The sequence below is a fragment of the Heteronotia binoei genome, chromosome 18 (genome assembly GCF_032191835.1).
Source record: "Heteronotia binoei isolate CCM8104 ecotype False Entrance Well chromosome 18, APGP_CSIRO_Hbin_v1, whole genome shotgun sequence".
NCBI lineage: Eukaryota > Metazoa > Chordata > Lepidosauria > Squamata > Gekkonidae > Heteronotia > Heteronotia binoei.
Genome location: NC_083240.1, coordinates 42,035,254 through 42,057,161, shown reverse-complemented (window position 1 = coordinate 42,057,161; position 21,908 = coordinate 42,035,254). Strand labels below are relative to the sequence as shown.

Here is a 21,908-nt window from a genome sequence, read left to right as displayed (position 1 = left end):
TGCACCCGCTTCCCCACAAATCCAGTTGAGGGGCTGCTGCACGTCAACAAACCCGATGGAATCTTGGCTGGAGGCACGAGACTCCAATTGGTCCCCCAAACTGGGTCCGGGCCGGGCAAAAGAACCGAAATGCCCAGCCAGGCTCCCGCGCTTGCTTCGTCCGCCCATCCCCGCAGCCTCTGGCGACGGCGAAGGAAGGCAGGAAGGGGACCTCCCCACAAGAGGGATCGCGCCCATCCCTCCCCCCCTCCCCTCCCCCTCTCCACTCACCCGAGGCTGCTGCGGGGGGGGGGGCGCCCTCCGCCTCCCTCGCCCTGGGCCGCATTCTCCCCCCGCAGCCGCCGGCGCTGCCCCCCAAGCCGAGCGGCATTTTAAAAGCGGCGATGAGGCCTCCTCGCTCGGCCCGGCTTGCTTGGTCCCCCCCCCCCCCGCCGACGAGGCGCCTCCCCCTCCCCCCAGATCGCGCCCCTCCCGTGGCCTGCCTGTCCCCCGCCCCGATCCGCCTTCTGGGGGGCCGCGGTGGGCCCCACCTCCGCCTCCGCCCTTCGGGGCAGGGCCGCCTCTCCGCCCCTCCCCCTTCCTTCCTTCCGTCAGTCCTTCCTTCCTTCCTGCGCTGAACTCCGAGGGGTGGGCAGAAGCGCTGCTGGGGGAATAACAGCCCTCACCAGCCAAGAAAACTCAGAGGGGGGGGCTGGCGGTGGGGGGGCAGAGGCCGGCCCCCTTTCTTGGCGGGGAGGGCGGGGGGGGGAGTGACTGCCTCCGGGAACCTGCCACGATTAATTGCGGGGGGGGGGGGGGGAGAGAAATGAACGGCCAGAGCTGGGATCCTCGGGGAAGAAGAAGGGAGCCGTCGCTCTGGTGTGTGTGGGGGGGTCAACTTCCAGGGAACAGAGGATGCCTCGGGGGGGGGGTTGTCTGGGGGTTGTCCCGCCCCCGCCTATCCCATCTGGGCTCCCGGTGAAGTCAGGACACCTGCTCGACTGGGGGGGGGGGAGGCTGGAATTGAGGGGGGGTTCTCTGCTTAACAGGTTTATGAACGGCGCTGTCGGCGCAGAGTCTTCCGCGGGGCAGGGGAGGGAAGGAAGGGACGGCCGATCCCTGTGTTTGCCAGACGCCTGTCTTTGCTTGCCGGGAACAGCGCGGCTGTGATTGGGAGGCCCTGAGTTCAAATGTCGCTCCTCCCCACAAGTTCCTGAGCTACTTCTCCCCCCCCCCCCCACTCTCAGCAGGGTGTGAGACGTGGCCTACCTTGCAGGGGTCCGCTCAAGGCAGCGCTGGGATGGGAAAGGCCCGGGATTCGAGGGCAAGCGGGGGTCCTCAGGGGAGGGCTCTCAGGCTTGTGCCGAAACGCGATCGATCTGTCGGTTACTGATTCATCGCCGACCCGATCAATAGCTTTTGAAGCGTGGCGGCGGCGGCGGGCTGGCAGGCGTGGCCTTTTCCCTCACGGCCCCGCACACGCCAGGAGGGTTTCCCGCGTCCAGGGCCCTGGCGATCCCGCCGGAAGGAGAAGTCCCGCGTGAGGCGCCCCGGTGTTCCTGGCACAGGCTGGGAAGGGGGTCTGCGCAAGGGGGGGGGGGGGTTAGCGAAGCCTCCTCTGGCAGGAAAGAAGCCCCTCCCCAGCTCAAGCCTTGCCCCTCTGCGAGCAAAGGAATGGGGGGGGGCGACTTCCTTCCAGGCCACACGCCTGGCCCCGGGGCACCCACACACCCACGTGTGCCGGCCTCAACGGGGGCCGGAAACCGCTCCTCCCGGCCCTGGGAACGGGACCTGCCTCTGGCCGTGGGTGGCAGCTCCGTGGGTGGGCCTGGGGCGGGTGGGGGTCGGCTCGTCCTGCCCCCTCCCCCGACGAGGATCGCCCCCGCCGCTCCGCCCTGGCTTGTGCGCTTTTGCGCATTCCACAGGGCCGCTGGAAAAGGCTCTCCAGCCCGGCGTCCGGCGCCTCTGCCGGCAGCTCCGCCGCTGGGGAAGCAGCTCTCTCCCTTCCTCTCTCTTCTCCCCGCTCCCCCCCCCCCCGGGCGGCGGGGGCCCAGCGAGGCAGCAGCCCGCGCAGTGCAGCCAGGAGCCGGGCCTGGAGAGGCGAGGACGCCGGCGAGGCCTGCCTCGGTCCCGCTTGGACTCTCCGGGTGGACATTCTTTGCCGGCACCTTTGCGGCCCCCCCTCTCGCTCTCCTCCCCGCCCCCCCTTTCCAGTTCCCTCCCCGCCCCCCCCGATCTTGGCCCGACCTGTCTAAACCCCCGCCTCTGGGCAGCCCCAATTGGTCTGGAGCGCGTAAAATCCACAATCAAGTGGGCTCGCCTCATTACGGGGAGGGCGAGGGGGGGAGGAGGAGGAGGAGGAAAGGGGGGTGGAAGGAGGAGAGAGAAGAGGTGGAGGAAGCGGCGCAAAGGAAGGGCACGCGCGAGAGCGTCCTAGTTTTTACAACGAGATCCAGCCGAGCCCGAAAGCAGACGTCGCTCGCTCCGGCTCTCGCTTGGCGCTATGAAGCGCCTGTCTCCAGCCTCGGCTCGCTGCGTCCTCTCGGCTCGGGCGACGCGCGGCCCTTGACCAGAAGGGGAGGAGGGTTGGTTTCGCTTTTGCCTCGGCAAGGCCGGATCGGGAGGGGGGAATAGCGACCCCCCCCCCAAGAGAGCCAGGAGGGAGCCTGACTTCCGAGGTCCTCCCCCCCCCCCCCAGCCCCTGAGACCGCCGCCTCTTCTCGGTTTCAAAGGCTCTTGCGGGGGGTTGGAAAACACGGGGGGGTCAGGAGTTGCGGAGGGGGGAAATCCTTCCTCGAACACCCCCCCCCTCCTCCGCCCTGCCATCTCTTAAGACTACCAGATCCTCTTCGGCTGCTGTAGCAAAAGACAGATTTTGAAAGGCGTCCTTGTGGGTTGTGTGTTATTTGTTGGTTTTTAAGGCGGGAGAGTTTTTTTTTTTTTTTAATTTTTTGGGGGTGGCAACCAAGAAGAACTTACCGGTGCTCGGAAAACCTCCCGAAGAACTCGGATCGGTGGGCCGTTTTGGGTTTGGTTTTGTTTTTGTTTTTTTGCGCTTTCCTGGCCTCTTCTTTTCTTAGCTGTTGTTGTTGTGTGTTTCTTCTGTTGATCCGACGTCCCGTCAGAAATCCCCGAAGCCGCTTTGCTAGGGAAGAACTTTGGGGGGGGGGGGGCTTGAAACTGACTAAACCGGAGAGCCCGAGGGAGAGCGAAGTGAAATTGACTAGCCGGAGAACCTCCAAGCCCAGCGAGGTGAAATTGACTAGCCGAGAACCCCAAACCAAGCGAGGTGAAATTGACTAGCTGGAGAACCCCCAAGCCCAGCGAGGTGAAATTGACTAACCGCCGCCGGAGATTGTGAAAAGGGAGGTGTGTGCTGGGCGGGTGGGGGGAACTGAAATTGACAAGCAAGCAACCGCCTCCCCCCCCCACTCCCAACCCCTCCCTCGCTGGAGGGAACGCGCTTTTCTCCTGGATTTGTGGATGTACCGATGAGAGATCCAGCGTTCCCGGGGGCTGCCATGGCTTACCACCCGTTCCACGCGCCCAGACCGTCAGATTTCCCCATGTCGGCTTTCCTGGCCGCCGCTCAGCCCTCTTTCTTCCCGGCTTTGGCTCTACCTCCGGCCGCTCTGACAAAACCTTTGACGGATCCTAGCCTGGCCGGGGCCGCGGAAGCCGGGCTGCATGTCTCGGCTTTGGGACACCACCACCAAGCCGCCCACCTGAGGTCGCTCAAAAGCTTGGAGCCCGAAGAAGAGGTGGAGGACGACCCCAAGGTGACCCTCGAAGCCAAGGAACTGTGGGATCAGTTTCACAAGCTGGGGACCGAGATGGTGATCACCAAATCGGGAAGGTAAGATGGGCCTCGAGAGGAGAGACTTCGTGGTGGCCATTGGGTGGCGGTGGGGAAAAACAATAACAGAAAAGAGACTCGTAACTGACTTGGGCCTCCGAGGAGAGAACTCTTCTTCAGCTCCCCCTTTGAAAAGAACTCTCTCCCCCCCCCAAAAGAACATGAAGTTAAAAGTAAATGAGACGTCTCCCCCCCCCCCTCCTTCCTATCATAAACAGCTTTCCCTCAAAGTAACACATTCCTCAAAGATCAATGAGGTTTTACTTCGACGTCAACGTGTTTCGGATTAGGGGTGCCCGTTTACGAGAACGTGGGCAATCCCTCTTGTTTTTCTTGAAGCGAAAAGCGATTTGTCGAGATTCATTAGGAGTTCTGTTCTCCGAGAAGCTAGGGGCAAATGGCCCTCTCTCAGATTCGAGCTTGAGTGTTTCAATCTAAAATCCCAGATTATATTTGTTTGCATGGGGGTGTGCCTGTTTAATTTGTATCTGGGCTGCACACTGCTAAGTTTATATTCTTCCAAACGCTCCCAAGCGACTTCAAAATGCACGTCGGCCCCTTCCTCCAGCGGTTTACCATTCAGGCTAAAATATCCTAAAGCAACCAGAGAGACATGGTAGGAGCAAACCCTCCTGAATATAATTAGGTTTACACCGTGCAGGACTCCAAACATGTTTCCTTGGGGTCAATCCTGGGGGTCTTACTTCTGAGGAAGCCTGAAGAGGAGGGGGCGGTGGGGAATAATGAAAGCTGGGGGGGGGGGGGGGAGAGTTTAGCAATTGATTTGAAATGCTCCCGGCTGCCTTTCCAAGATTTCTGCAATTTCATTGCTGCGGTTTAATCTAGTAAATGTTTTTTTTCCCCCCTCTCTGCCTTCAGGGGCATTCCAAATCCTGGCATTCTCTCTCCCACCTCCCAATTTCAAGTGGACAAATCTCTCTTGAACTTCAAGGGAGGGGGGAGTTTCCTGTTTCCCCAGCAATATCATTTGTATCCCTTTTATTGGTTAGGCCAAAAGCAAAACGTTGGGATTGTAGAACACCTCTGACTCCTGCACTTATAGGGTTTGTTTTTGTTTGTTTGCCCCCGAAGTGGAAAGCCCTGTCCGCAACTAAATCATTAGATTTCTGGTTCTGATAATCCGGGTTTTAATATCCTTTAGAACCTGAATTTAAAAAATAATAATAATAAAATTCTGGATCAAGGAATCCTTCCTGGGGTTAAAGGCCTTTCTCTGCCCAGAAGGCAAATCCTGGACACGTTTACCTGGAAGTAAATCCCACCGAACCAAAATGAGCCTGAACTTCCTCGTAAACAGATTTAGGATCAAGGTTTGAAACTGCAGAACGCCTCGGATCTTGCTGGCCTCCGCTGCCCTCCGCCTCGTAAATCAGAGGGTGGAGGGCTCGCTGTTTTCTGGGGGGTCTTGGAAGAAAGGGGAACGCCGGAGGTCTCGCTTCGCTGTTGCGCTGAGGTCGCGATCCTGCGCCTGGTTGCGGGCAGGTTCCGACCGAATCCAGCCCTCTTGACTCTTCTCGCGAGTAAACAAGGTTAGGTTCTGCCCAGCCGGCCTGATCGAGGCCTGATCCCTGGAACCTCCTCGAACTCTGCAGCGCTCCCTTCTGCCTTGCAAGCCGGCAAGTTTACTCAGGAGGAAGGCCTACCTCTATTTCTAGGTGTCGTTTGGAAATAGAAAGCGCGCTGGCTCCTCTTTTAGGCAAATCCACCCAAACCTGGCGGTTTCTTTTCTTCCTTCCTTTCTTTTTTGGTTGCCTTTCAAAAAATCCAAACCGAGAATTAAAAAAAACCAAATCAAAACAGAGGCATTTAAAAATATACATCTATATTGTTTGTTTCCCCCCTCCAGGTTGCAATTGTTTCCCAAAGGGACGGTTCTCCTCACAGTTCTGTTTCCTTTCCTTCCCCTCCGTTCCTTGTCTCCCTCTCTCTAGGCGAATGTTCCCCCCTTTCAAAGTGCGCGTGAGCGGCCTGGATAAAAAAGCCAAATACATTTTATTGATGGATATCGTGGCGGCGGACGACTGTCGCTATAAGTTCCACAATTCGCGCTGGATGGTGGCGGGCAAGGCCGACCCGGAGATGCCCAAGCGCATGTACATCCACCCGGACAGCCCGGCCACGGGCGAGCAATGGATGGCCAAACCCGTCGCTTTCCACAAGCTCAAACTGACCAACAACATCTCGGACAAGCACGGCTTCGTAAGTATTTCTCCCTCCCTCCTCCTCCTCCCTCTCGGGCGGGGCGGCTCCCCCTTCAACCCCCCGAAGCGGGCCGCCTGCGGTGGGGCTCTGGCGTGACCCCGGGGGACCCGGGCTGCCGTGTGACACGGCTTGACGCGCGTCTCTCGCTTCAGATAAGCTCTCCGCTGGGAAATGCTGGAGCGCGCGGGGGCAGCGCGCCTGGCTGCCGCCGAGTTGGGCTGCTAGGAGGCCAGTGGGGGGAGAGGAGGGGTTGCTTTCTGGCTTAAAGATGTGCAGGATCGTCTCTGGCCTAGCTGCGCCCGGGTTCCTCGGAAGCGGCTTCTTCTGAGCCTTTCCGGCGACTGGGCTGTTTCTGGAGCGCCCTCCTGCCCGCCTCTATCCAGACTAGCTTCGGATTCAGTCGCTTCCCCACCAGCCTTCGGCTCTGCGGAACCCCCGCCCCCGCCCCCACCCCCAGTTCAAGCTATCCTTTAGGCAGTGCAGGTCTTGAAATCGGGGCCTTAAAGGGAAGCGCCGCGGTTGGCACCAGGAGGCGAAGGGCAACACTGAAAGAGCGGTTTTTTTTTCTCCCGAAAGCTATAGGCCTCCCCCTCCCCCCAGACCCCGAAAGTGAGGCGTTATCAGGACCCGCCGAGTCAGAACTTCGCCCTTTCTCCCCCCTTCTCAGGAGTTCACAAGGCACAGAAACCCTTTCTTCGCACAGGCCCGCGGCCTCCTTCCTTGGAGGGAAAGCGGGCGAAAAAAATCCGTTTGCAAGCCCGTCTCCTGGAGAGATTGGCCCGGTTGGCTGGCGAGTCCAGTGGCGAGGGATTCCAAAGCGATCTGCGCCCTCCCCACAATCGGTTTAGGCCCGAGGTGTGTTTGCCCAGGAGCGAATTCTGTGGATTTCTTCTGGCTTTGCGCATAAGACTTCAGGGTCTTCATCCCACCTTTCTTTGGTGAAGCAGTTGAGTGGAGATCCAGCGGTCCCGATTCGGAGTAAATATGCACGGTGAGGGGGCGTCTCTCGCTGGACTGGCCAGCGTTCGGTATAAGTCCGATCCAGTTCTGGGAGAGGCAGGTGCCGAACACAGAAGCCTTTATGATCCTCATTATCTTTTCTTCAGAGCTCTCGGTTTACATGGGGCGCCCGCAAAGTCATTTGACAATCAAAGCGATTTTTTTTTTAACAGAATATTTTCTCTCCCCCCCAAAATAAATAAATAAATAAATAAAAGTGACTAGAGGGTTCAGGAATTAGCTTTTGCTTCAAATCGTATGAGGAAGCGAAGGGCAAATGGATTCCAGACGCGCCAGTTCCCGAACTGGACGTGGAAATGGAATTTTGATCCTTATTTCATCAGGGTTTTCTCCCCCCCTCCCCCCCCCCGCCGTCTCTGTCTTTTCTTTATCCGGCAGACTGGATGGATAATATTTCGGAGAGTTTTTCATCTGTAGACTTAGGAAAGGGCGGAATGGGGAAAACGAACCACCAAGCGAGCAATTGTTTGCGGAGACCTATTTGTTGCTTCGAAATATCCGAGTTATTAGCGAAATGCTCTGGGTGTGTGTGTGGGGAGTGTGTAGGAGGGGGGGGGGGACCCGACTCTCTAGATTTTAAATCTGTCATTTCTCCTGAAGTTTTTGAGCCGGAGTCCTCCTAAATCTTTGCGCACCAAATGAAATCTGCTTTCGTGTCATGGGCGGCCTCGACTGGAAGACGCGCGCTATTTGTGTTGGCTTTGGCCACAGCCCGGCACACCATTTGTATACATAGCATTTCGACCCGCTTCCAGCCTCGGGGGCAACGTGTATGTGTGCGTGTCGGGGTGTGTGTGTGTGTTGTGCGTTCAAAACTGAAAAAAGGAAAATGCACACATCCCAGGGTTCCATAAATCTGTCCAAAACCAGAGAGACGGTGATGTCCAATATACCTGGGTTATTTTTCCCCAATTATTTTTTTAAATTTATGTCGCCCCCTTTTTGGGGGTGGGGGGGGTGAAAGGAGCAAGCAAAGAGAAGGGGGCGGGGATGGAAAAGAGGGGGGGGGGTCATTTCAATAAATCTTGAGGTCGTTCCCGGGCGATGAGTGACCTCCCTTTAAACTCCATTTAAGAGGTTAGGGAAAGTTTGAGAAGACGGGGAGGGGTCGAAGAGGGGAGGCAAAGAGGGCGACCCGACTCGACAGGTGCATCCCCAGCAAGGAGTCAGGCGGTTTTCGAAGGCCAGACGGGTTCGCCCATTTCGGGATTCTGGAGGTTTTGGGCTGCGGGAGCGCGAACACTGGGAGAGGCCGGGCCCACGGAACCTCATAAAAAGATTTGCCCAATATGAGTGCGTTTGGTGTTGGGTGGGGAAGGGGGGAAGGCTGCATGTCTAGAAGGTAAACTCGAACCCCGTCTGCACTCCTAAGTAACCCCCTTGGTCTCAGGCAAATTCAAGACGGGGGTGGGTTAAAAAACGCTGCTGGGCTGTGCTAATGTGTTTTTGTGGTGCTGGAAATCCGTCTGGACTCTTCTGGAGGGATGTTTGAGGGGCGGGGGGAGACAGACGATTTCTGTATGCACCGCAGTGTTCGCTATCCGAAAGGCCCCCGATCCGCAGATGAGCGCAGGCTCTCCCCGCCAGCTGCTTTCTGTCCAGATCCTTCCTCTTTGGAAGCTGGTCCCTTTCCAGTCCTTTACCCCCTTCCCCCCATTCCGTGCGGGGAGAGCGGCCCTGCAGAGTCCGAAATGGATCTATTCCGGATCCCTCCCCCTCTTTTAATATTAAGAACCCGGAGTGTCTCCGGAAATTCAGCAGGAATCCAAATGGGTTTTCTGTAGGAGAAAAAAGGGACGTTTTTACATTTTAAAACAAGAAAAAAATATCCCCCCCACCCCAGGGCAAGGGCCGCGATCCAGCCACACTGGGTCATTTTAAGAGATCAGTTGATCCCTCTCCGTCATAAGACAAGTTTAAAACATTATTTAAAAAATATATGATTGCAATTATTCGTAGAGTGAATTCGGAGCAAGGCCCCGTGGACTCCGAGGAAACCGGCTTCTGCTGCCTGTTTCTCTCTTTCCCCCATTAGCCGTCATGCACTGGGATTCTTGTGCAGGTCTACTCGGAAGTCAGTCTCCCTGCATCCCACCCGGCTGCGGTCAGGCAAGCGTCTGGTCCATCCCTTGCTTTTGGGCCTTGGAAACCCTCAGAGACTCATACAGGCTCCCTCTAGAAGCTCTAACCGGATTACCTTAAATAACCAAGTGCAGCGCAAGGCTGTTTTGAGGGAGGAGAAAAGAAGGGATCCCAAAAGAAACCTGCCTGTAGGATCGCGGCCTTGAGGCTGCTAAAAAAAGAACCAAGTGGGCAACCGCCTTGTGAATCGCATCCGGAACTTTTCTTTCTCCTCGGGTGTAAATCCCCTTGCTTTCTGCTGGGATCCTCACGGGTTTCCTGGGAAATACAGCATCACGAAACTAGATGGCGTTTACACCCAAGGAAGAGTTCTTGAGTTTACCGTTTTAGAAGTCCTTCCTGGAGAGGCCACCGTTACACCGGAGTCAGTCCCGTTTGCCGCAGAGGGCAGAGACTTCGGAAAGGCCTGGAATTTGGATCCCTCTCTCTTTTTGTTCTTTTGAATGCAACCCCCGGGTGCCTAATCGCTTTAAAGGGGGAGGAAATCCGATTCCCCTCCCCCCTCCCTACCAGCATTCACGTCCAAGGAAGTTTGCGGTCTGAAGTCGATTTGGAGGAAAATCCCCTTTCCATTAGTCGTAATTCGGAGCGAATGTGGGGTGGGGGGGGGGAGAGGCGCTGTCCCTGGTTTGTTTCGGTCCCCATAAAACGGTGGAGTGGGAACAGAAGAGACCCGGCTAGGTTTACTCAGAAGTAAGTCCGGTGGACTGCTGTCAAGCTCGCATTCTAGAAATCACGTCTATTTTTATTCTAAAACTACTTCCAAGCTTCATGCAAGCTTACTTCTAAGTAAAACCTAGGAAGCCGCTTGTAGTTATCGAAGCAGGCGGATTGTAAAACCCCTTAACACCGTCTCGAAGGTAGTTTATCCCCCCCCCCCACACACACGCTGAATATGCTATAAAAACTCCATGGATTTGGGCATTTTGGAATGAGCCTCGTCGAATTAGAATTAGCGGGATGGAAGTCAGGGGGGCGTCCGGCTCTGCATATTTTTGCGCCTCCCCCGGTGGCCAAGTGTTTCACGCGGGTTGGATCGGGCTCCCGCTGAGGTGAGGGCCCCAGACCCAGGCAGCCTCCAGTTCAGCCTCCACCCCACGTGGGGGGCACACTCGGTCGCATGTGGGACCGCGGCCCTCCTCAAGTCTGGGTGGAAGCCTGTCGCAAGGGGGCTCGGCTCCCAAGTAGGTCGTTTCCCTTGGAGCGCAGGTAGTCCAGCCGAATTCCAAATCGCCGAGTCTCCGGCTTGCGACTTCCTCTGCAGGAAGAGCCTCGAAAGAAAGACAGACCTTCCGGCCGCTGCTCTCCAAGCCCTTTGCGGAGCGACTTTGGCCTTCTTGTACGGAACAGTAGAAGCCTGGAAGCTCCTGGTTTCCCCACTAGGCTTTTAAAAAATTGGGATCGACCTACTCGGTTGCCCCCAAACCTACAACTTGGCCGGCTTGGTGCTTTTAGAAGGAAGCGGCGCTGACTTCGGGGAGGCTTCCTTCTGAGGAAAGGTGCACCCACAGCTGTTGCATTTTACACCCCTCGCCCGATCTGGGCCTTGATTGTCTCGAAAGTGTGGCAAATTCCCTTTGAAATATTCCGGTGCGCGCATTCATTTCGGTCCAATCTTCGGCTCTCGCTGCTCCAGAGTCCTGCGAGCAACCAGAAGCCTTTTCCGGGGAGGGGAGGGGAGGGGGGAGAGAGAAGGTGCCTTCTTTTTAAAGAAGGGGGTGGGGGGGAGAAATGGGGGCACGATTCCTTCCAAAGGAAGCGCTTTGGAATTCTCCTTCGTTCCACCGGACGAATTCAGCACCCCGTGGCGCAGAGTGGTAAAGCGGCAGTACTGTGGTCTGAACTCTCTGCTCACGACCTGAGTTCGATCCCCGGTGGAAGCTGGGTTTTCAGGTAGCCGGCTGGAGGTTGACTCAGCCTTCCATCCTTCCGAGGTCGGTCAAATGAGTCCCCAGCTTGCTGGGGGGAAAGTGGAGATGACTGGGGAAGGCAATGGCAAACCACCCCGTAGAAAGTCTGCCGTGAAAACGTTGTGAAAGCAACGTCACCCCAGAGTCGGAAACGACTGGTGCTTGCACAGGGGACCTTGCCTTTCCTTGTTTTTGTTCCCCCTTCAATCGTCCCTATTCAAGTGTGCTGGTCGAAGCCCTTTGGCCTGCCTTGCGAGGCAGCGGGCCCTCGGACTGGGCTGCATATGTGGATCGTGCCCCGGGCAGGCCTGAGAGCGCTTTCCTGGGAGTAAGCCCTGTCCGCAGACTGGGACAGGATTCTGAGGAGGCCCGCAAAAGATGGGGCGCTGCTTAAGCCCTTCCGCCTTTGCGATGGCCACAGAGGAGCGGGGCGGTTTCCTTCCCAACTTGCTACTAACTTTCTTCTGGGCGTCGGCAGCAGCCTTGTCAAGGATCCAGTCCCGTGTGCGTGTTTCCTCGGGAGTAAGTCCCGCGGCTGAGAGCAACGGGGCGGGCTGGCTAGAAGGATCCTGGGTTTTACTTGCCAGGAACAGGCCCGGCGGCCTGAAGAGAAGTTTGACTTGGGGGCAGAGGGCTGCGCGGCGCCTTCCGGACCAGGCCTCTTAGATTTCCAAAAAGGAAGGGTTTCCAAAATATTGGCCAACGAAGGCCTTGGGTCACAGAGGCAGGAACCGGAAGGGGGGGGGGGACTTTTCTGGTGTCCTCCGAAGCTTTTCTGGTGTCCTCTGACTTTCTCCTGGGCCTAAAAAAATCGCAGGCCTCCCCTCCGCGCACCGCAGGAGCTCAAGGAAATGGCCCCTGCGCGCCTTGAGAAGGAACCTCACTGCAAAGCGCCAGTGGAGGTTGACTTGATTCCTGCAAGGATTTTTTGCTTATACAGAAGGGTTCTTTTTTGGGGGGGGGGTGTGTTTCCCCAGCGTCTCCCACCCTTCTCTTCCTTGCGGGAATCCATAACTGGTCTGATGCTCATAGCCCAGTTCTTCCCATGGGTCTGCTCGGAAGTAAGTCCCACCCAATGTAAGGGCGCTTAGGCCCCAGCGTTTTAGGAATCGGCGTCGTTGAGGGTTTTGCCTTGAATTCAGGCTTGCGACGAAGACCTACGGGGCTGGGGGTGGGGGGGGGGGTGGCCTTCACGGTGGCTTAATTTCCACGTCCTTCTCGCGAGTCGGGCAGCCAGCCTCAATGGCTCTGCTCGGAGGCAAATCTAACTGAAAATAAGAAAGGAAGCAAATTCGATGGGACTTCTCCCGGGAGAGTGGCTTTAGGGCTGCAACCTGGATGGGAGATGATTGAGGAAGGTTGGATCCTTTTGTCCTGCCCTGGACTGAAATTTAAGTTCGCTTTCCTGTGTCTTCTGGGCCCTCTCGGCGCGAAAGCTGGCAGGGAGGGAAGTGCGCCCAAACCAGCCGGCTGGGCCTTCCAGGTTTCTCGAGAATCTCCCGACCGCAAGCCAGCAGGGCTCCCTGACTTGTTAGGGGCTAGAAGTTCAGCCTCTCCACGCCTTTCTCAGCCCCCTTCATGGCCTCGAAGGTTCCCCCCCCCCACCCCGCGCCCAATGTTCCCTCTGAGTCCTGTGAGCAAAAATTCTACTTTGTGAGCTCCTGGCCTTAAAGTTGTGAGCTCCTGCAGAAATTCGTGTGTTCTGGGGTTCTCCTTCCCGAGCGAAGACATAAAGGTGTGAGCAGGAAGCTAAAAACCTGTGAGCTAACTCACGCTCACTCAGCTTACAGGGAACACTCCCCCCCCCATAAGCTCCAACAAACAGTCCGAAGGCGATGGTCTTGATAGCTGGGCTGGGGGGGGGGGGCGACCAAGTGACCCGTGCAGCGATCTAAGTAGATTGACTCCAAAGCAAGCGCCATGGACTTCAGCAGGCTCGACTCTTTCCCGTTTAGGATGGACTTCAGCAGGCTCGACTCTCTCCCGTTTAGGATCGCGCCCTCCCTCTCCCGTCGCTAAAAATGACCGGAAGCCCCGTTTAAGGCGCAACCAGAGAGAGACTGAAGGCGACTGTGCGCAAGGAAATCGAAGGCCCCCCCCCCCAATTTGAAAGCGGCCTGTTCTCCGGACAAGGCTGGAAGGTTAATATAGGGGGAGGGGGGGTGTCCGGAAACACTGACATGTCTTTTAAAAAATAGCTAAATTCGTGGTGGGCTTGAGGAACACGATCCAGCCCCAGGAAAGCCGCTGGAAGCGTGGGCCCTTGCCCTGACAAAATCTCCCTCTTGAACCAAAAAAGACTTCCCAATGCGTCGGCGGGACTAGATCCTATGCGGTATTAATCCCTTCCCCCCCTCCCCCCCCAAAAAAAAAAGAATCCAGCGTCTTCAGTGACCTTCGTCAGGGAAGAGGGATCGCTAGAGAATATTTGCCCCTTCCAAAGGTGGCTCTTGGTAGATTTCCGTTCCAAATTCGCCTTGTCAATGAGAAATAGAGAGCGATTCTCTCATCTGGTGTCCAGATACATGTTTCAAAACCGGTCGTGGAGGAATAGTTCCGTCCGGCTGGATTTTCGCGCACGTTTTTCGCTGCCGAGGCGTAGGAAGCGATGCAGGCTTACTCGGGAGTAAGTCTCACGCGAGAATAAAGGGCACAGGGGAGCGAACAGTCGACAGCAGGAAGCAAGCAGAAAAAAACAACGGCATCTATTAAAATGGCTTTTATTATACACATTAAGATGTTTTAATTCTAATCCTCGGATGCTTCACCTGAACCCCAGCAACTGCCAAAGCAAGACTGACCCCTTCTCCCCCCCCCCACCCCCAAGACAACACATCGAAAGACAGTTTTGATGAGAATATTATTCTGGGATCCAATTGGGAGAGAATCCGGGTCACCAGTTCCGTTGCGTTTGGGTCCACGGAGCTCGCCGGCCGGGCCTGGGCAGGTTTACTCGGGAGTCAGCCTTCCTTCCAAAGAGGTGCTTCTAGGATCTCCTCTGTCCACCGAAGGGGTGAAGAGAAGGATTTTTGCTTTGAAAGGGGCTGGGGGGGGGGGGGGGGGCGATTCTGGAGAGTCGCAAGCAGCGGTCCCTCTAAGCTGAGTGAGCATGAGCCAGCTCAGTTTTTTTTAGCCTCCGGCTCACACCTTTTTGTCTCAGCTCAGGGGAAATGGCCCCAGAGCAAACTAATCGGTGTGGCAGCTCACAACTCCAACGCCAGTAGCTCACGAAGTAGAATCGTTGCTCGCAAGACTCCCCAGCTTAGAGGGAGGATTGGCCGCAAGCAGGGTTCTCTCTGAGCCGAGTGAGCGCGCGCTAGCTCACAGATTTTTTTTTTAGCCTCCGGCTCACACATTTTTGTCTTAGCTCAGGAGCAATGACCCCAGGCCACAACAATTTCGGCAGGAGCTCTCCACTTGAATGCCAGGAGCTCACGGAGTAGAATTTTTGCTCCCCAGACGCCGCAGCTTAGAGGGAACATTGCTCGCGATCCCAAGAGAAAGCAGTTCTAATGTAGGCAGAAATGTATGCAGTAACTAATTTCGGCAGGAGCTCACAACTTTAAAGCCAGCACCAGCAGCTCACAAAGTCGGATTTTCGCTCACCAGACTCCGCAGCTTCGAGGGAGTCTGGGTGGCCCCTTTTGCCTGCCTCTGATCCGCCCTCTCGGTCTCTCTTTCCTTCCCGACAGACGATCCTCAATTCGATGCACAAATACCAGCCTCGGTTCCACATAGTCCGGGCCAATGACATTCTTAAGTTGCCGTACAGCACCTTCCGGACGTACGTCTTTCCCGAGACCGATTTCATAGCCGTGACCGCCTACCAGAACGACAAGGTAAGTCTGGAGGAGTTTCCCCCTTCCGGAGCTCGGTTGAGGAGCAGCCGGATCAGGCCCAGCCCCCACCGGGTCTAGTCCTGGGCAGCCCCCAAGCGGCAGGGCTCTGTTGCCGTTGGCCCCAGGACCTGACGTCCCGCATAGACTGCCCTCGTCTGGAAGGTTCCGCTTAGCTATCCATAGCCATTGATGAAATATACAGCCAGGGTTTTGTTTTGCCTTCTTTGGCAAACTAAAGACTCCCAAGTCGGTTGTGATGAACTAATATCTCCCCACCCCCGCCAGGATTTTTTGTTTTAACTCGTTTTGAGGATTATCCATTTTGAACTGACCCTCAATGTTTGGTCAAGAAAGGAAGGGTAAAAAGAGCGAAGGGGTGCCCCCCGAACAGTTCCTACTTTGGATTTCTACAAATCCAAAGTAGGATCGAGCTCTTTTAAGGCTGCAATCACACACACGTTCAATCCACTTTCAATGCATTCCAACTGGATTTTGCCAGTTCAGACAGTAAAATCCAGTTGGAAAGTACAATGAAAGTGGGTTGAATGCGCATTGCGATTGCAGTTTAGATGTCTCCTTCCCACAGCTCAAATTATTGGCGAATTGTTATTCCCAGAATCTTGTGGGGCCTGAAAGACTAAAGAATCGCCCTCTTTAGAGCAGCAGGGAATTCATTTGCCACTTTGCGTTTTGCTGAGTCTGAGATGCGGGGTTCTGTTTTCGGACTTGGGCTGGGGGTTTCGCGAAGGATTGACTTGGGTGGGAGGGAGATAAAAACCGGAATAAAATCTCGGCGAACTGAGTTGTCCTCAGCTCCAAGCTGTTGTCCCCTCCAGAGAATTTATTTCCCCCTCATTAAAAAGAACCGCTGGAGAAGAATTCCGTCCCCCCCACTACCACCCCCAGTAAATCGAGGCTCTGCGCCCCCAACCGTTGACGCAGGGCTTTCTCGGGAGTAAAGCACTGGGCAAAACTTGGAGCCCCTTGCCGGTTTCCTCGGAAGTAAGTCCCCGCGTGGCTCGATCCCGAGCGTCGCGGCTTAACGGGCTTGCGGATCGCGCTCTTTCAAAGGGCCAGCCAAGAACCACAGAGTTTCTTTGAACCGGGCTGGGAACCGGATTGGAAAGCGGATCTAAGCCGAGGGGGAGCAAGTCCTCGGAGTTCCGCAGAACTGCTTTCGGGGGGTGGGTGGGTGGGTGTGTTTTGGGTGGGCGGCAGGTTGCCGGTCCTTGGCCGAGCGAGATCCCCCCCTCACCCCCTCGGGGGGCTGCTGGCTGGGCAGCGTCGGCCAGGCCGGCCTGTTCTTTGGCCGGGGGTGGCTCCGGCTTGGGGGGTCCGCCTTGGAGTCCTCTTGAATCGCTCATGAACTCGGTCGTAAACTTTACGAGGCAGGCCGGCCGGCGGAGCAAGCGGGTCGGGGCGGCCGGGCTGTCACGAGAGCTGCGGGCCGCGCCGGCCTTAAACTGTCTGGCACAGGAGGCAAGGCTGACTTCTGTCGCCCCCCTGCACTGAGAAGGTCCCCGAGTCACACGGGGGTTCCCAATTCGGTGCCCCCAGAAGGCCTGCGCTCTAGGCAGTGGTCTAGTTTGCCCTGCCAGTGGGTCCGGGCGAGTCGGGGGGATCGCCTCTGCCGGGCCTCCAACAGCTCCAAGCCGAGCCAAAGGCCGGGGAGGGGAGGGTAGACTGCGCCTGGGCCGGGAGGTTCTCTTGCGCTGTCCCCCGCTGGGAATCGACCTCTCCTCTCCCAGAAGGGCCCGTCGGTTTCTAGGCATCCCAAACCGGCGAAGCAGGACCGGATCGACATGTTTTTATGAGGAGGGGCAAAATCAAAAAATGCCCCCCCCCCCCCTTATGGGCCATTCTGTTTTATGGTCCCATCGAATACAATGGGCTCCATACCCAGTTTGGCGCCCCCCTCTGTCGGCGCCCGGGGCAAACACCCCCCTCTGCCCCCAGTAGACCCGGCCCTGGGGCGAAGTAGGCTGCTCCCCTCCCCCAGTTGCTCGTATTAGTCCCGCGGAGACGCGTGTCCAGGCTTCACACGAGACCCTTCAGATCGGATGGGTAAAAGCGACCCTGGGACTCGGGTTCCGTTTGACCTGCTTGCAGCAGACGGGGGGGGGGGGAGGGCAGAGTAGAGCAGGTCGGTCTTGCTGCTGTCCGCTGTCCGGGTGTGTCTGCGCCAGGCCCTGCGAAGCTCAGCCGCCTCTCGAGTTCGGTTGGAGCCGGCAGGCCCAGAATCACAGCGGCTCTCCTCTGGCCGGCTCTAGGCTCGTGTGAATGCGGTTGTCGGGAGAGAGAGATAGAGAGACCTAGAACGCACATTTGAGAAGCCTGCAGCCAGCGTCATACAGCATGAGAACTGAGCCACGTCCGAAGGCTGCGATCCCTAATGATATCAGCCGGACTGACTCCCGGGTTTGATTCCCCACTCCTCCACTTGCAGCTGTTGGAATGGCCTTGGGTTAGCCATAGCTCTGGCAGAGGTTGTCCTTGAAAGGGCAGCTGCTGGGAGAGCTCTCTCAGCCCCCACCCACCTCACAGGGTGTCTGTTGTGTTGGGGAGAAGATATAGGAGATTGTAAGCCACTCTGAGTCTCTGATTCAGAGAGAAGGGCAAGGTATAAATCTACGGTCTTCTTCTGTCCTTGAAAGGGCAGCTTCTGGGAGAGCTCTCTCAGCCCCACCCACCTCACAAGGTGTCTGTTGTGGGGAAGGAAGGTAAAGGAGATTGTAGGCCGCTCTGAGTCTCTGATTCAGAGAGAAAGGCGGGGTATAAATCTGCAATTCTTCTTCTTCTTCTTCTTCTTCTTCTTCTTCTTCTTCTTCTTCTTCTTCTTCTTCTTCTTCTTCTTCTTCTTCTTCTTCTTCTTCTTCTTCTTCTTCTTCTTCTTCCTCCTCCTCCTCCTCCTCCTCCTCCTCCTCTCCTCCTCCTCCTCCTCCTCCTCCTCCTCCTCCTACAGATGGATAAATAATCGAGAGTTCTCCAGTCGCCGAAGCCGTAAAAGTCGGTCTTGGCGCGAGGAGACAGCCCCGTTCAGTCTCCGGCGTGTAAAGGGCACCCCCGCCTTTTGCTCCAGGGGGCCATGAAAAAAAAGGAAGAAACCCAGGGGGAGGGGGGGATTGGGAGTCAGGACTTCCGATCGTTAAACCTCTATGAATAATTCAAGCCAAACCTCAGCATCATTTTTTCATAAAGCCTTCGGCGTGTTAAACCGATGGGGATGCAGTGTGTTTTCGGAATCCGATTTAAAACAGGCTTCGCGCCGTTTTGGCTCCGCGGCGGCGGTGGCAAGGGGAGGGGGGAAATTTGCTTTGCGGAAGAAAGACACGCCCCCGCCCCACCTTCCCCTTCAGGTCTGGGGGCAAATTTTGGGTCCAGTGGCTCCATGAAGACCAAGGAAGTTTAAGCCTGGGCATAAACTTTGGTCTAAGCCAGGGGCGGCCAAAGTTGCTTAATGTAAGAGCCACGTAGAATTAACATCAGATGTTTGACAGCGGGAGGGGAGGGAGGGAGGGAGGGAGGGAAGAAGGAAGAGAGGAAGGAAGGAAAACAGATGGGGGAGGGAGAGGTGGAAAGAAAGCAACTTTAACTTTAAATGCATTCTCCAAACAGGCAGCTGGCTTAGCTTGGAGAAGCAATTTAAAGAGACCGATGCCTTTTCCAAGCCACAGATGGGGTGGGATGGGGGGCTTCAAGAGCCACACAATAAATGTGAAAGAGCCAAGCTTTTCCCCAAGGGTGGGGGCGTCCGAACAAGCTTCTACCCAGAACTGACCTTGGTCTTCAAGGTGGACTCCAACTTCGTTCCGCTGCTTCACACCAACGCGGCCCCCCGCCTGAATCTAGCGTGCATCGGCTTTGGGGAGGGCGCTTTGCCTTTCCCCGACACCTGATTAGCCTTCGGGGGCATTTGGAGAAAGAGGTTCCGGGGCTGAAACGTGTCGGGAAGACCGCCAGCCCTGGAAATCTGTCCCTCCCGGGGAAGGGGAATTCTATTTTCAGAAGCCTCGGGCTCCAACTGGGGAGGGACCCCCATGCCCTTCAGCCGGGTTTACTCTCGAGTAAACACGCGCAGGAGCCGCTCCGCTGTGGCATAAACTCTGTCCTCCAGACTGGGCTTCCACACGTGCCCACTGTTTGCAAGTAGCTGGGTGCATTCACAACTACACGAAATAATGCCTTTTGAAAACTGGATTTTAACTGTGAAAAAATAGAGCCCGTTTGGTGTAGTGGTGAAGTGCGTGGACTCTTATCTGGGAGCACCGGGTTTGATTCCCCCCTCCTCCACTTGCACCTGCCGACATGGCCTTGGGTCAGCCATCGCTCTCGCAGGAGTTGTCCTGAAAGGGCAGCTGCTGTAGGAGTTCTCTCAGCTCCGCCCCCCCCCGCCTCAAAGGGTGTCTGTTGTGGGGCACTGAGAGGCCTTCTTCAGTGTGTGTGTGAAAGCGCCCCAAGTGAAGAAGATTTCAGTGGAAGCTCTTTTTTTTTTTTAACCCTCTCCAGCGACTGTTAAATCCGGATCACCCAGAAAGATGACCCGTTCCTATAGGCCCCGCTTCAACTCTGTCCCTAAAACAAGCACGGAAATTCAAAGGGGGGGGGGGAGGAAGAGGCCCTCCAGCACCCCCCTGTGCCAGCAAGGAGAGTGGGGAGGCTGGGGCGGGGGGGGGGGGTCCGCTGTCAACAAAGGAGCCACTTCAAATGAACCCGCCTTCTGTTCTGCTCTTGGTTCTCAGATCACCCAGTTGAAGATTGACAACAATCCCTTCGCCAAAGGATTCCGGGACACCGGCAACGGGAGGCGAGAAAAAAGGTACTTTGGCCTCCGGGATCTCTGCCTCCCCTCCCCCCTCGCTTGGAACGCTTGCTGGAGAAAGCCCAACGAAGCCGGGGCGCTCGCTCCGGAGCAACTCCTAGCCGGCGGTCCCTCTAAGCTGAGTTAGTGGCGGCGATCACACACACACCCCCAAATAATGCACGCATTGAAAGTGGCTGGGAAGTGCATCCTTTACAGTGTGCGTGATCCCGCTCACAGCTTTTTAGCCTCCAGCTCTCACATTTCTGTCTTAGCTCAGGAAGGATGGCCCCAGAGCACGCTGATTTCGGCAGGAGCTCGCCACTTTAAGGCCAGAGGCTCACAAAGCAGAATTTTTGCTCGCAAGACTCTGCAGCTCGGGGGGGGGGGGGGGGACATTGGTCCTGTCGTCTTCAGTGGCATTCGCTCTTGGGGAAGGGAGCCCAGAACCCAAGCTTCCGCTTCGTTCTCACAAAGGGGGCGGTGCCTACAGGATAGGATCGCCCCCCCCCCCCACAGGATCCCACCCCCCAGACAGGAAACCAGCTGGTCCGGGAAACCTGGGTCCAGCCTAATGTTTTCCTCTGAGTTCCTAGTCTTCTACCTGCAAGGAAAACTTTAACAAGACCGGGGGGGGGGATACTTCAGTGCGGGCGCCCTTCCACTGCCTGGGTCAAAAGGGCCGCTGCAGAACAGCAGGGTTGTTTTTTTTAAAGTGCAGCCCCTCCCCCTCATGTTAAACTCCCTGCCTCTAGAAAACTAGCCGAGCAGGGAGAGGTATAATTTTCCCCCCTCCTGCTGCAACAGATTTCTACTTGCAGGTATTTAAAAACGCCACCCGTCTTTTTTGCAGCCCCCCATAATCGTTTCTGCCGCCCCCTTCTTCTGACCAAAACCTCCAGGCAATTCCCCAAAGAGGAAAATTAGAATCGTTTCGCTTCAGATTGTTCTTTTGTTCATTCTAGTTTGATAGATTTAAAAGTTCGGTATTTTTTTTTTAAAAAATGAAGTAAATCCATTGTGCTCATGTCTCTTCCGCGGGGAGGGAGTTTCCCCCTCACTCACTCACAGGCAAGACACGGCAAAAATTTTATTTCCCTAAAAGATGAGAGCAATAAAGGGGGGGGGGGGGGTTGGAGGGTCGGGTCCAAAAGAACTATTCTCACTTTGGTTGCCAACTGCCGGGAGAAAACAAAACTCCTGTCCCTTTGGCAGAGCAAATGAAGATCCTGTGAATTTAGGGGCAGACATTTGTGAGGTTTCTGCCTCGTGCAGGGGGTTGGACTCGATGACCCTGGCAGTACCTTCCAATTCGATGCCTTAATGGGCTGTTATTTTCCTGCGTGTCATGGAACCCTTCAGCTATTTCCACACCTGAACCTTCTATTTCAGGGAAGTTTGGCAGCTGGGCCTTCACACTACACTAAACCAGTTCCGCACGAGACTTTTCATTCTGGTTTAGTGCTGTCCCAAGCTGACATTCTACACTAAAACCAGAGAATCGTAGAGTTGGTTTCTCTGATTCTCGTGTAGAATGTCCGTTTGGGGACAGAGTTAAACCAGGATTAAAGGTCTAGTGAGAGGTGAAAATGTGTTTTGCATCCGGATTTTTGCTATTCTTACACAGCAAAAATCCGGCTGTAAAACGCATTCTTTAGTGTAGTGTGAACGCACCCTGAAACTCGCTCCCTCGCATGCCAGTCCACTCGGAGGGTTTTTTTCTTCTAGGAGTTGAGCTCTGCTGGGGTAGGAAGGAAAGAAGGAAGCCCCGCGGCGGGTGTGTGGGGTGCGCGCGCTAACCAGCTGGCCGCTGGCCTTTGCAAGGGACCTTGCGGCGCAACTTGCGCGGGTTTGCTGACCTCCTGCCTTCTCCCTTCTCTCCTCCTCCCCCCCGCCCCCCCAAGGAAACAGCTCACGCTGCCCTCCCTGCGGATGTACGAGGACCAGTGCAAGGCCGACCGAGACGGAGGGGAATCCGACGCTTCTTCGTGCGAGCCGGCCCCGGTGCGCGACCCTCTCCACTCGCCTCTGAGCACGGCCCCCCAGCCCGCTGCGCCTGCACCGCAACAGCAGAGGTACAAGCCGCACTCGGACCCCCTGCGCCGGTTTGCAAAGGCTTCAGGCCGGCCGGCGGCACTTTC

The 21,908-nt window shown here is 56.3% G+C and overlaps 1 protein-coding gene across 1 annotated transcript in view; it reads left to right on the top strand.

Annotated features, from left to right (window-relative positions):
- The first annotated feature begins 3,316 nt into the window (after nt 1–3,316).
- Nucleotides 3,317–21,908, top strand: part of TBX2 (T-box transcription factor 2) — a 54,987-nt gene continuing 36,395 nt past the window's right edge. The window contains 6 exon segments of the mRNA XM_060259129.1: nt 3,317–3,835; nt 5,788–6,055; nt 14,823–14,969; nt 19,709–19,785; nt 21,672–21,807; nt 21,809–21,842. Coding sequence (XP_060115112.1) covers nt 3,471–3,835; nt 5,788–6,055; nt 14,823–14,969; nt 19,709–19,785; nt 21,672–21,807; nt 21,809–21,842 — 1,027 coding nt within the window. The 5' untranslated portion in view covers nt 3,317–3,470.